This window comes from Diadema antillarum, unplaced genomic scaffold (genome assembly GCF_040938485.1).
Source record: "Diadema antillarum isolate AM-2024a unplaced genomic scaffold, OU_Dant_1.0 seq00002018_RagTag, whole genome shotgun sequence".
Classification (NCBI taxonomy): Eukaryota; Metazoa; Echinodermata; class Echinoidea; order Diadematoida; family Diadematidae; genus Diadema; species Diadema antillarum.
In genome coordinates this window covers 334,658-349,147 of record NW_027272673.1, presented here as the reverse complement: position 1 = coordinate 349,147, position 14,490 = coordinate 334,658, and the positions used below count along the sequence as shown (strand labels likewise).

Here is a 14,490-nt window from a genome sequence, read left to right as displayed (position 1 = left end):
AAAACAACTCTTGTCTTCGATGCGAGACACGTAATGACGACGACTCCTCTGCGAATACGCTGTTCATATACTTATTCTTTTGACTTTACAGTTTCAGGATTACTCCTACAACTATAAAAACAATGGAAATGCTAAGTAGTTGGTGGGGAGGTAAGAAAACAATAGAAGAATCGAGCAAAGCAGCAGACAAGCCGAGTGCTGAGAGCGACTCGGATAAACTCGCAGACAGTGTCAATGATGATGATGCAGCATTGGAAACGGGACATGGGACGGCAAATTCCGAGCCAGCGGTAGCGGACTTGGCAGGAAGCGACGGAGGCGATCCTTCAGCTGCTCCCGATTCTAAATCATGCTCCAGCGGGGAGGATGGAAATACCACCAGTGGAACAGACCGAGACAAAGACACAGCAGTAGACTCTGAAAGGCCGGAACGGAAAAACACATCGGCAACCGCAACTAAAATGGCCAGGATAACCAAAGAAGAGGCTGCCGAGGCGGCCGAAGCTGCGCTCAATTCTGCATATAATTTTGGCAGTGAGTGACAATAATATTGCCACTGAAAGGATATGAAATACAAAGAAAGTTGCCTGTATCAACTGTTTACAATGTTTCACAGACTAGACCTAGTGTAATAGAATCTTGTAGTTGAGTTTAATCATGTTATTGTTAATAGGGATTGGGCAAGTGTCAAAAACCAGTAGTGAGTGGTTGTCTTTCTCAATTCAAACTTTGAAATTGATGCAGATCTAAACTGAAAATAGAGTTTATAATCGTCTAGATAACAGCTGTCAGTTGTATAAGCTAATGATTTTTTTTTTTTTTTTTTTGGGGGGGGGGGGGGGGGGTTGGAGGTAGAGTAACAATAACATTGTTTCATATTCTTATTACCGGTAATGAATAAGATTGAAACCTGTTTTTTTCATGTCGTCGGCTTCCAGCTTGCAGCTACAAACTGTACACCATACCAAGATGCCTTGCCTGAGCAGAGCATGCTCTTGGAGTGCATATAATGCAAACCTCAAAATATGTGCAGCTTGAACTCCCAAGTTCATTGACCCTATCTGCCGAAAGATAAAATATCCTTTAAAAATCCATAAAAAGTTCCTGGATCACTACCCAAATTTGGTCGTCTATGATCTGTTCCTTGTGTCATTGATTTTCCCTGCAAGGTTCATTCATATCCATTTCCAACTTTTTGAGTTATTTTGCAAACAGGCAAACAAACTAACAAACCAACGCCGATGAAAACATAATTCCTCCCTTGGCGGAGGTAGTGTATACTTGGGTGACCCGCACCTCGTCATAGTTAATGTTTGCGCATATTTGAATCACAATTCGCCACTGAAATTCTTTGAAATCCAACTCATGTACAGGAAAAATGCTGAAAATTCCAATGGAATCACAAGTTCACTGATCGATATCGAAAATTTGCAGCAATCGTCGTCAAACGCGAACGATGCGAAAAAATTGCGGCTAAGGAAGGGGCCCGCAACTCGTCACCCGCGCTCCCATAGACAAAGCACGTAAAAGACGTGTGCAGGTGACCGTGATGCTCCCATAGACATACATGTAATAAAGATGCGTGCGGGGACAGTGGTGATACTTATAACACGTAGGGTCCTATTCCGATTAAAATTTCTGATTTTCGCGAAAAACTGTTCGGTTTTCACCAAAATTTGCTTGGTTGTGGTAGCCCTGGTAAGTTTCAAACGTACTGAGCACAGTCCCGGGCATAAATTTTTGTTTAGTGCGCTTATAAAACAATTTTAAGCGGGGTGACGGTAAGCGGGGTGACGGTATTCGGGCCCCTGACGAGGTGCGGGCACCTCACTATACGTAATAATGGGTAAAATAATGTACTATTAATGTTGACATTTTCAGTTGCAAAGTTCTGTTCGATCAAAGATGAAGGGAAGCTAGATTTGTCAGTGTAGTGCACACACTTTAGAGCAGTTTATCTTGTGAAATAGAGAAATCTACATTCAGGTACAGAATCTAGATCAATGTAAAAGAAGAGATGAACACCCATCTGTTGACATTGCTGTGGGTTGTGTGTGTGTGATTAAATGTGACCGTGTACCACAAAACTGACAAAAAGTTGCCAGACATGGATTTTTAGTTAAAGGACAAGTTCACCTTCATAAACATAAGGATTGAGAAAATGCAACAATATTAGTAGAACACATCAGTGAAAGTTTGAGGAAAATTGGACAATCGATGCAAAAGTTATGAATTTTTAAAATTTTTGTGTTGGAACCGCTGGATGAGGAGACTACTACAGCTTGTGAGTCATATGCGTACAACAGGATAAAGAAAATGTAAAGAAAATTCAACATATTTTCACTTTTTTTTCGCATAATAAAAGAGCACTTGACTTGTCTCTTTCTAAAAGCAGGGGGAATAATATTACCCCTAACATATGTCGGTAACGAGTCAAGGGAATATGTACTTTTTTGAAAAGATGGAATTTTGTGAAATTCTCTTTATATTTAGGTGATCTGAGTATCCTCTCGGATCACCTTCTGTATCTGTACGGATTCGTTGTTTTTCTTCTTCTTCTTTATTTCTCCTCAAAAGTTGTGCAGAGGTTAGCTCAGAAAGTCCGCTGCCTGTCAATTTCAAAATTATATCATGTATGCATCATGTCCCAAAGACGGCAAATCTAATGTATCATTGTGATCAGTCGACCGTGACGTCACTATGACGTCATTATATGAAAACACATTCTCAATCATATCTCATTAATGAAATAGAATTTTTCAATGAAATTTACGTCACATATATTTAAAGTTATGCGCATTCTACTCATGTTCTCAAAATTCATATTTTCTCTTAAAACGTGCGCGTACGCGCGCGTTGAAATATTTGTATGCTCCAATCGAGCTCAAAATTTTTTTGCACACGTTTCAGACCATTTGGAGCATTTTTTGAAAAATTGAAAAAATCGGACGGACGCGTACGCGCGCGCGCATATACGCACGCACAGCTCATATGCAATTGAAATTTCCGGTTTTTTCACTTTGATCGCATGTCTGAAATGTCAAGGAATATTTATACCACGTTTCAAGTCAATCCGACTCAATATGACGTCATACGGGGCCGTCAAAGTTGAAATTCCGCGCGCGCGTCAATGGCGATATACAGTGCAACTATGCCAAAAAACTGCCAATTTTAAATCCGATTTTACTCGTCAGGATGGACGGTGACCCCCCATTTTCTTTACATATATTGAAAGCTGATGAGTTGTACATGTCATTTCATGGGTAGGCAATGCTGACAAAATGATTAAAAGATATCAAATTTCTTAATAAAGTAAAAAAAGTAAATTTTCAAAATGACGTCATCAAATTACAAGTTTACTCGAGCGTATCTCACTTATCCTCTGCCAATTTTCTCCCATATTTCAGTATGTTGTAGCTTATGAAATGTTCTTTCATTAATGTAAAAACAACATTTTGATTGGATGACATCATCGCCTCGTAAAAATGGATTGAATGTATCCTTGTAGAATTTGACCAGTTTACGTGTTATCTCTATGGGAGAGCAGTTTTTCTGGCAGTGAAAATTGACATGACTCTCTTTTTCGAGCACTAGCTCACTTTTGCTTCGGTGAATTTTTCCCAGATTTTAGTATGTTGTAGCTGAGACTTTGGGCTATCGTAAGTGTGCCCTTCATTTTTTCATACGACGTCGGCATCACGTCGAAAAACTTGGTTGAAAATGGCACGTGGCTTCGATGCAGCGTCATTTTGCTTAATACACAGGGCCTATGGAGCATGAAATAGGTCATTGCATAGCGCATCCGACTCGTAATCCTAAGGTCCCTGGTTCGAGGCTCACCCCTGCCAATATTTTTTTTTCATTTTTTTAAACACTTTTTTTCTTCTTTTTCTTTAGTTAGTCTTAATCTCCCTTCCTAACTTTATCTTTTTCTGATTTTTTTATGCTTCTCCTTCAAATTTCTATAAAATAACATATTTTTTTCTTTATTTTTCTTTCTTTCTACTACTTTCTGTGCAATAGATGAACAACAACAATGGCTATCAATCCCATATTTTGCACATGTTTATTTCATGTCACGTACATTATTTCATAAAATAACAACTACTTGATCAGACACCATCTTGGGTATGTAAATTAGGGTCAAAGGTCATAAATGTTTCATCCTGTATCTTGGTGAATACATGTCCTATCTTTCCCATATTTTGCACACACAAAGACCATGTAACAAGGATCATTTCACAAAATAACCACTTTTTGCTCAGACGCCATCTTGGGTGTGCAAAGTGAGGTCAAAGGTCATATGTACTTCTTTCTGTATTTTCGTTATGACGTGTTATCTCTATGGGAGGGATTTTTTTTTAATGTGAAAATCGACATGCTTTTCTTTATCGAGCACTAGCTCTCACTTACCCTTCGGTGAATTTCTCCCAGATTTTATGTTGTACCTAAGACTTTGCATTTTGCATCTTGGTGAATACCTGTCCTATCTTTGCCATATTTTGCACACGAATATAGACGATGTCGCAAGAATCATTTCACAAAATAACCACTTTTTCCTCAGATGCCATCTTGGGAGTGTAAAGGTGGGTCAAAGGTCATATGTATTCGTTGCTGTATCTTCGTTATTCAGTGTATACAGAATTGGTACCAAAGATGGCAGATATGACTCCCTTTTCTAAATGAGAATCCAAACCTCACACGGCCAATGTCTCTAAACACAGATGAAACTTGTATTGTCATGCCTATTACGATCAGGACTCGAATCATTGATTAAAAAAAAAATCGGATCACCTTAATTTGTCAGTGATGACAAATTACAATCTCTAGTTTCCTTATATTGTTGTACGCATGAGACATCTAAGTTATTCATACACTGCAGTAGTCTTCTCATCCAGCGGTTACTACACAAAAACTTCAAAAATTCATAACTTTTGAACGGGTTGTCGGATTTTCCTCAAACTTTCAATGTTCTCCTAATATTGCTACATTCTCTCAATCCTTATGTTTATGAGGGTGAACTTGTCCTTTAAGGACAAATTCTGAAAGAGCAGACTTTAAACTTTAAAATAATGAACAATAAAGTTCTCAATTCAGGTGGACTCTCCTAACCTATCTAAATATTGAAAAGAAAACACATACAATGTACAGTGTACTATTGAAAAGTGTGCACTGAGAAAAGAGGCTTTAAAGTGTAGGGTCAATTCAAACGCTTGATCTCGCCAAGTCATGCTAGCCACGCAGTGAAAGGGCAAAAACAAAAAACAGGATGTGAAACTCTGCTGTATAAACAATGAAGGGATTATCAGATTAAGAAAAACACAATTTTTCATTCGTTTTATGATCCCAAACTTTACCATGATGTAGAGGAAGTCTTGCTCTTTCAGAAAATTTGAACGAATCAAGATTGACTATTAAAGCCTCAATTGCGCGACCGAGCCTCGCAATTTTGTCCGTTTACACTGGCACTGGGCTTGGCTGCACTTTTAATTCAAACCTTTCAATACTTTGTCGTAGTGGCGCTCTGTTTGTAAACAAATGCAATTTGGTATTGTCTGGTTTTCAGACCCTTTGCCAACTGAATTCCGTGGCGACGAAGTCGCCGTACTGGCAAAGGCCTATACCGTAAGAAAAAATCCTTTGCAGGACAAAACCACCTTAAACTATACTAGTTTTCGACGTTGAGGGGGTTAATATCCTGAATAGCAAAAGATTCAGGCAGAGGGTTTGGAAGCCAGACTGAAATTTGGCCCAGTTTGCGTTTACACGGAGAAAAGGCCGGGCTCGGCCGCGGCCGAGCCGTGGCCGAGAGAGACCATCTCCAGAGCGAGGCCAAATGCGAGGCCAATTTTGGCCTCGCATTTGGCCTTTTGCACGTTTACACTGAAATGAAGGTAGACTTGGCCGCGGCTGAGCCGCGGCCGAGCCTCGCACTGTAAACGGGGTCCTAGAGTATTTGATTTGTAATATACATACATTAAATCACATTTTTCCCCTCTCTTTTCATGTGTCTGTCTTGACAGGTTTTCTATTCAAGAAGGTGTCAGACACTGCAACAAAAACAGCCACCTTGATACAGAAAACCATGGAGGAGCAAGTGAGTGGTCCCTTCTTGCAGCAAATGCAGAATTTGATATTAGAAAGTGTTCCTTTTGTGCCCCCCCCCCCCAACCCTGAAAGGGCCGGGTAATCAAAGTGGGTTGGGAAGGGGCAGAATCCACCCTCACCCCCTGGTTTTTAATAGCATAGCCATAAAAGCTGACTAGGGTCAAGTAGCCCTAACCATAGGGATCTGGAATCCAGCGTCACAGACACCATTTTTTTCATCTTTGGTTACCCTAATAAGCGGTATTTGATACATGGCTAAAAACAAACAAACAACATGTCACTTCCAGCCATGTATGCTGTACATTTTATATACTCAATGTTATTTTTTTTTTTTTTGGGGGGGGGGGGGGAGGAGAAGGGTTAAGGGTTGAATTATTTTGTGAGGAGAAAAAAAAAAGGAACTCTACCATTATCATTTCCTGTTTTAATGAACTTTTGCTCATAATCCGATATCTCAGATATTCAGTGGTCTATTCAAACTGCTTCCACAATGCATTGTGTGAAGACTTGGCATATTATATTCCACTTTTTGCTGAAAATTATTCTGGAGTAGTAACCTAGTGGCTTTGACTTTGTACTATTTAAAAGTGCAATTTGTACAACTGAAACATTGTAGTGGGCATACACCTTTACAACAAATGGAAATTCTTATTAAGAATTGTTGTAATTACAATATTTACTTTCTACTCACTATCCTGCTGATTCAAGAATGTGCATTGTGAATTTATGTATCTTAGATATGTATCTAAGATAGACACACCTTTATACAAATTATAACTATTTATAAGGACATTCTTTAATATCTACAATATATTGTCTTTCCAGGAAAGTATGAAATGTATACTTGAAGCTTTCAGACATTTGCACTGGATTGTGTACCAATATTTCAATTTTGTTTTTTTGTTGTTCCCGGCAAATCACACATGCACATATGATATGCACACACACAGACGATAGTTGGTGACTTCCAGAAGGAACAGGAGAAGTTCATGAAGGAGAAACATTCCAAGCGATCCGAGGTGGCCCTACCTCCATGGGTGGGATACAACGAGGAAGAGCAGATGAAGGAGCAGATACTAGCCCTCTCTCAGGTGAGGTCAAGTGTGAGCTGCGATGTCCACTTCAGCTACAACATGTACTTGGAATCCTGACATGAATATATGTGACCCTGCTGTGAACCTGCATTCCAAAACCAACAGAAAGTCACCAGACATGAGTTTATAGTGACAGGAAGATTCTACAAGAGCAGACTTCAAGCTTTAAAATTACTGAATACAAATGGGCTCTCCTAACCTACATGTATCTACATATCGGGAAGAAAGCAGACACTCTGGAAAAGTGTTAACTGATAAAAGCTAGGCTCTGAAGTATAGGGTCTATTCAAGTGTTTAAAGGACAAGTTCACCTTCATAAACATAAGGATTGAGAGAATGTAGCAATATTAGTAGAACACATCATTGAAAGTTTGAGGAAAATCAGACAATCCGTTCAAAAGTTATGAATTTTTGAAGTTTTTGTGCAGTACCCGCTGGATGAGAAGACTACTGCAGTGTATGAATAACTTAGATGTCACATGCGTACAACAATATAAGGAAAATATAAAGAGAATTTCACAAAATTCCATCTGTTGAAAAAAGTATACATTCCCCTGACTCGTTACCGACAAATGTTATGGGTAATATTATTCCCCCTGCCTTTAGAAAGAGGCAAGTCAAGTGCTCTTTTATTATGCAAAAAAAGTGAAAATATGTTGAATTTTCTTTTACATTTTCTTTATACTGTTGTACGCATATGACTCACAAGCTGTAGTAGTCTCCTCATCCAGCGGTTCCAAGACAAAAATTTAAAAAATTCATAACTTTTGCATCGATTGTCCAATTTTCCTCAAACTTTCACTGATGTGTTCTACTAACACTGTTGCATTTTCTCAATCCTTATGTTTATGAAGGTGAACTTGTCCTTTAATCTAACCAAGCCATGCCAGCTGTGCAATGAGTGGAACAAAATAACAGGATGTTGAACACCATAGCAACAACAATGAAGGGATTATCAGATTAAGGTAAAAGAGCATGCTCTGAACACATTCCTTCAGTGACTAATACCAACTGACTTTCAAAGCAGTAGCGTTTAATCTTTTCAAAAGTCATGTATTAGAGTTGAATGTGAAGAGAGTATAAAGGATTTTTTTAGAAAAGTGGTCCCAAGAGACATACCTAATCACACTATTCTACAAGTGTTTGAAAAAGCTGCTAAAAACACAATTTCCCTTTTGCGTTATGATTCCAATTCCAAACTTTAGAATAGTTTAGAAGAATTGCTCTTTCAGAAAATATGAAAAAAACATTGGTTAAACCTGTTTCACCTATTTTGAGTCCTCGATTAAAATCAGGGCGTGCAACTTTTTGTTGGTCATGTGATGCTTAGTCACGCGTATGTGTTGATCTACTCACAAACAAATTGTACACATTTCATTTGAATAGTGAACCAAGGTCTTGAATGTGATGGTATGAGACTTTGTAGGTGGTAAAAGATGCCATGCTCTCTTTATGTATTGTAAAGCAAGATATCTTCACGGCATGAAATTATCGCGAATTGATGCCAACAGCCTTTTTTCGAAGTTTGCAATTTTCACAAATTGCCTCTCATTCAGTGAATATAGTGTAGACAACATTCACATGCATTTTAATTTTGCAAATCTTGGCTGTTGTGAAGTTCGCGAAATTAAGATGCATGCAAACATTCCTCCTTTTTACAGTATAATACAGAGTAGAGTTGAATGGAGCATCTCATCTTTCACTGAATGCTGAACCTTTGGCCATTGCACAAAATAGATACCATTGCTATTTTTTTTTCCTCTATTGATCAGCAACACCATGGATGTTTAAAGGACAAGTTCACCTTCATAGACATGTGGGTTGAGTGAATGCAGCAATATTAGTGGAACACATCAATGAGAGTTTGAGGAAAATCGGACAATCCGTTCAAAAGTTATGAATTTTTGAAGTTTCTGCTCAGTCATGGCTGGATGAGAAGAGTACTATAGCTTGTGATGTCATATGAGTACAACTATATAAAGAAAGTATAAAGAAAATTCAAGATATTCTCACTTTTCTCACATAATAAAAGAACACTCGACTTCTCTCTTTCAGAAGTCAGGGGGAATAATATTACCCCTAACATAAGTCAGTAACAAGTCGAGGAAATGTGCACTTTATTAAAAAAGTCAAGTTTTGTGAAATTCTCTTTTTATTTTCCTTATATCGTTGTACGCATGTGACATCATACACTGTAGTAGTCTTCTCCCCCAGCAGTGATTGCACAGATATTTCAAAAAATAATGACTTTTGAACGGATTGTCGGATTTTCCCCAAACTTTCACTAATGTGTTCTACTAACATTGTTGCCTTCACTTAATCCACATGTATATGAAGGTGAACTTGTCCTTTAAACAGGTGACATCATGTGCTCGAAGCCCCTAGATCATAAGCAAGTTTTGAAATTACAGGTTTCATGAAGAGCCTTTTGGAACAATATACATATTGAGTCATACAGCTTTTCATATTTTGTCAAAGCAATAGCAAGCAAACTTGTACAGTTGCAATCTCAAAGTATGCAAACACAAACAATGCACATTACCTGTACAGTGTAGCTTTGTTCAGACTCGAATCTCTTCTCGAATCTCTTCTTTTTTTTTTCTAGATGTAAAATTGAGAATAATTTGTGCTCTTTGTCTACCCTTCAAGGACAAAAGGAATTTCCTGAGAAATCCACCAGCTGGTGTGCAGTTCCACTTTGAATTCACTGCTGTCCACCCCATTGCCATGGCGACCCTGCAGGAAGACAACAACCTGCGAAAGATGCGGTTCGAGTTAGTACCCAAAAAGTAAGTACGGAGGTATTTTCCAGAGGAATGACTCATAGAGAAAGCTGTGTTTGACAAGACTGCAGTAAACTAGGGATAGCCCTGCCACATGCTGGTGTCATCCTAGTCATGGAGAAAATCCTCATCCTTCCATATTTTTGTAATTTGAACTGATCTTTTCGCAGAAGACAGCTGTATGTTGCATAGATAGTACAGTAATGAAACACATTCTGCAATATACATTTGCCCTACTTTACGGTACCGGTATTGGAATATTTCATGCATCATCAGAGCAAATAAAAGTGCAGTCATTAATATCAAGTTCTTAAAACTTGGAAAATTATTCACACCACTTTGTACAGTCAACTCTGTGTAAGTCAACAGCTTGTATATCAAATAATTGGCTATTGAAGTAAAAAATAAAAGGTCACAATTCACATTCGTTGCCTTCCATGTGTTCTCCTGTGGGAATTTATATCACCTCACTGTGCATTTTCCTCGGTCCATCAGGATTAGCTTGTTAACTTGGAGTTGACTGGACTGTAGGCCTACATTCAAACTGTATCAAACGGATTACATTCATTTGAATATATACAAACACACTGTATGCAAGGTTTGGGTTATGTTTTAGTGGACTTGCTATTTTTTTTTTCATTAAGTCCGTGCAAAGCCCTCAATTTTCACTGAATATCATCTGTAATTGGCATTGTGTATTGTGTTAAGGTGGCATGTTGTATGTGCCTAAGTGTAGCACAAGTTACCTCTGGGTCAACATTGCAGGGAGAGGGTTTTTTTTATGCCTCCGCCAATGAAGTGGCCGGAGGCATTATGTTTTCGGGTCGTCCGTCCGTCCGTACGTCCGTCCCGTTTTGTTTTTGTTGATATCTCAAGAACTCTGAGGTGGTTTTGCATCAAACTTGGTATGAGGGTATATCCTGGGGGGATGATACTTTGTTTGGATTTTAGGGTCACTGGGTCAAAGGTCAAAGGTTATTTTGTGAAAAAAAGGTTGAAATTTCATGTTTTTCTCCATATCTCGCAAATGGTTCAAGGTATCTTCATGGAACTTAGTATATATGCATGTACCGATGGGCAGTGATTATCTAGGGAAGTTGGGGGTCATGGGTCAAAGGTCAGGGGTCAAAGGTCAAGGTCAACTCCTCAAAATATCACTACTTTCCTTATATTTATGCAATGCCTGAAGGATTTTTTTTTAACTGGATGTATGCATGTATAACCCAATATATGTTCTGTGGGAAGTTTCTTGCCAAAAGGTCAAAAGGTCAAAGGTCAAGTGAAAGTGCTAAATTGCACTTCTTCCTCCATATCTCAAAAGTAACTCAAGGGATCATGAAACTTACATATTTATGCATGTTCTACCTAACAGTGATTCTCTTTGGAACTGTGAGGTCAAAGGTCAAAGGCCAGGTTTAGATAATACTATTTTACCATTTGATACTGAAATTATACTTTTTCTCAATACCTTGAAAATTACTCAATGCATAAACTTATAAAAGGGTCAAAAGTCAAGTAAAAATCATCAGTTCCCCCAAATACCTGCACTCTGACATTTTAATCATTCATCCAATTGAACCTAGTTCTAGGAAAGTGAACATTCAGCACATTTGTGGCAAACCTGTCATTTTAATATTTTGCCAATTGTGTAAAACTGTCATCACACATTGTCAACACATTGTACTATAGACCTATTAGGAGAACCATGCATTATGGCGGAGGCATACACCAGTCGCCGTAGCGACATTTCTAGTTTTAAATTATATTCCTTTCAGTGCCTTTGCCTGTGTGTGTTAACAGTATTTACCTTTCTCCCCAACATTTGAACAAAAATATTATGTGATATCTCTCTAATTTGAACAAAAAATAAATGTGAGATTTTATACTCAAGTGTGTGATAAATCATAGGGCATACATTTTGCAGTGAAGGAGTGATATTTATGATGGCAGGAAGGCAGTTAAATTTGTATGGTAATGTGGTCATGTACCGTAATAGGACTGACTACAGCAAATCATCATGTTGGTGCCTCAAAAGTCCTTCAATTCATCATATACTGTATACGCCAAATATTTCGTGAGGTTTTTATTTTTGCAAATTTCGCGAGTCGGGTGCTATTCGCGAAATTAAAGACACGCGAAAATAATAACTCTGATCCCAATTATGTACAAATGTAACACACGCAAAAACATTTTTCCGTTCGGCACCCACCGTACTTAAAGTATCGCGAATTTAACCACTCACGAAATTGTTGAAAGTCCTGATTCGCAAAAATTTAGACTCGCTAAATATATGGCATCCATACAGCAGTCATCCTGTGTGAGTGTAGTTTTATCATCATTAGAAAGCACACAACTACATAATGCTAAGTATTTACTATGGATGCTCCAGAGACTGGTACCATGGTATTGGTCACAGCAGAATTCAGTGTTTGCATTTAAAGTACAAGTTCTGTTTCCAAGCAAACATCTGCTGCATGTAATTGTGGGTTTATGTACAATTATTATAGATCTGGCTTATGATGTACAATATGTGATTATGATGTATGCATACAATTGTAGCTATAGCTAAGAAGTTTTACTGACCCAACGATCTACATGTATGTTGTGATAGATTTACCACCACTGTTTATTATGGCTGACAGAAGAAGTGGCACGCATACATGTACATACAACTGTATGTAATGTTCATACCATATACCTTTCAACTTTTATGTTTACAGAATATGTTGTGTCCTTCAGTTATCTTTGTTCTACTCTTGATGTCTGTGCGATTGCAGCTGTGTATGGAATAGATGACTTTAAAAGTAGTGAACATGGGTTAAAATCTACAAATGGCTCTGTTCTGTCTGTAATAAGAAACAAGGCCACTGTGCCAAGGATTAATTTGACCATTCAGCAAGTAAATTCTCAGTGGTCTCTACAGTACTGTATGAGCAGGAGACTGATACAGACATGTTACAAGCTAGTTGCTGGTACTTGAAGCTGACCTGGATCAAACTAAAACAGAAATTACAGCACTGGGCACACATTGTCAGCAAAGTGCAATTGGTTTGTGCTATTCTGCGTAACTCTGTGTTAATATTTTGTTAGCAGGAGGCCCCTTCAGCTCCAAATACCACATTGAGTTGGGAAAAAAGAAGTCAGTACTGAGTGCAGCTTTGAACTATTGCACATTTAAGTCTGGTGCTAACATATTTTGCTTAATATTTTACAGAATCACTGAGGAAAATTTCTGGAGAAATTACTTCTACCGGGTGTCCCTGATCAAACAGTCTTCCCAGCTTACATCATTGGCAGCAAAATCAGGTAAGATTCAGAGGAGGGTTGACCGACTGGACAGTAAAATTGCTGTCATGCTAATCAGATTGTACTACCTCTTCATATAAAGAGAAATAGTGTAGTACTTTAAATCATTCTATTAGTTCAAACTCCCTAATACACAATATTGGCTGGGGATAAACAAGGAAGGAAGGACTGCAACACATCTGGTTCAGAATCATGTAAAAAAAAAAAATGAAATTAGATGAGTTGAAACTAGTGCATATATCGATCACACATTTTCGTGTCCGTCTATGTGGTCAGAGAAAGTTGGAGAATATAGATTTCTGTTTGTGGTAGGGAAGAATTGTACATACTCTAAACTTTCCAGAATGTTTATTTCAAACAAATCTACCCTCGAAAAAATAGAGAGATCTTGCCACAAGAAAGAGACCTTTTAGAAAACTTGCTTTGTGCAGTCACGTTCTTGGAAATCAGAAATTCAAAAGTCATGGGTTACTGAAGAACGCAGCAACAACTTACTTCATAAAAATGAAGAATTATTTAAATGAAAACAATCTTTGAAACGATATAAGCAGTCAAACGTTTGAATTTTGACTGCATTCGTTAAGAATTTTATTTTCTAAAGCATATCTCAAGCGTGTTGGGTACGGTGGTGATGGACCACAAAGGATTTTCTTTAGTATTTTTCATCTACTTGTTACTCTTGAAATTCAATGTGTCCACTTCCCGAATCTGTAATTTGTATCCGTTACTGTACATTTCCGTCATTTCTTCAATGCCGTAAACTCAAGTGTAGAGTTTTAATAGACTGTATGATATTGCTAGAGAGAGAGTGAGAGAGAGAGAGAGAGAGAGAGGGAGAGAGAGAGAAAACAAAAAAAACTAACTAAACAGTCTTGTAAATTTCTTAAAGGTGATGGTAGAAAAGGGAGTGGCTCAGCTTCACATTCTTCAGATGAAGGTTCATCGCAAAAAGGAGGTAAGTCAACAAGGTCTTGTGATGCCCTAGGTTCAGAAATAGATCAGAAACACAGGACAAAAACAGGAAAAAAAAAAAACACTTGGCAAACTGACTTAAATTCGTATCAGTATTGTGTCTGTTATAATTCCATTGTATCTTATTTTCATCAGCATTAGATTCCAACAAAACTTGTATTTACTCTGCATCATATTGCTATGTGTGACTGCTCAGTTTTTGTATTCCTAGTTTGATATTTCTTGAA

The 14,490-nt window shown here is 38.0% G+C and overlaps 1 protein-coding gene across 1 annotated transcript in view; it reads left to right on the top strand.

Annotated features, from left to right (window-relative positions):
- The first annotated feature begins 27 nt into the window (after positions 1 to 27).
- LOC139713631 (synapse-associated protein 1-like) overlaps positions 28 to 14,490 on the top strand; it is a 35,126-nt gene continuing 20,663 nt past the window's right edge. The window contains exons 1-6 of the mRNA XM_071625339.1: positions 28 to 534; positions 6,024 to 6,097; positions 7,059 to 7,199; positions 9,852 to 9,991; positions 13,200 to 13,291; positions 14,181 to 14,246. Coding sequence (XP_071481440.1) covers positions 123 to 534; positions 6,024 to 6,097; positions 7,059 to 7,199; positions 9,852 to 9,991; positions 13,200 to 13,291; positions 14,181 to 14,246 — 925 coding nt within the window. The 5' untranslated portion in view covers positions 28 to 122. The remainder of the gene's footprint in view (positions 535 to 6,023; positions 6,098 to 7,058; positions 7,200 to 9,851; positions 9,992 to 13,199; positions 13,292 to 14,180; positions 14,247 to 14,490) is intronic.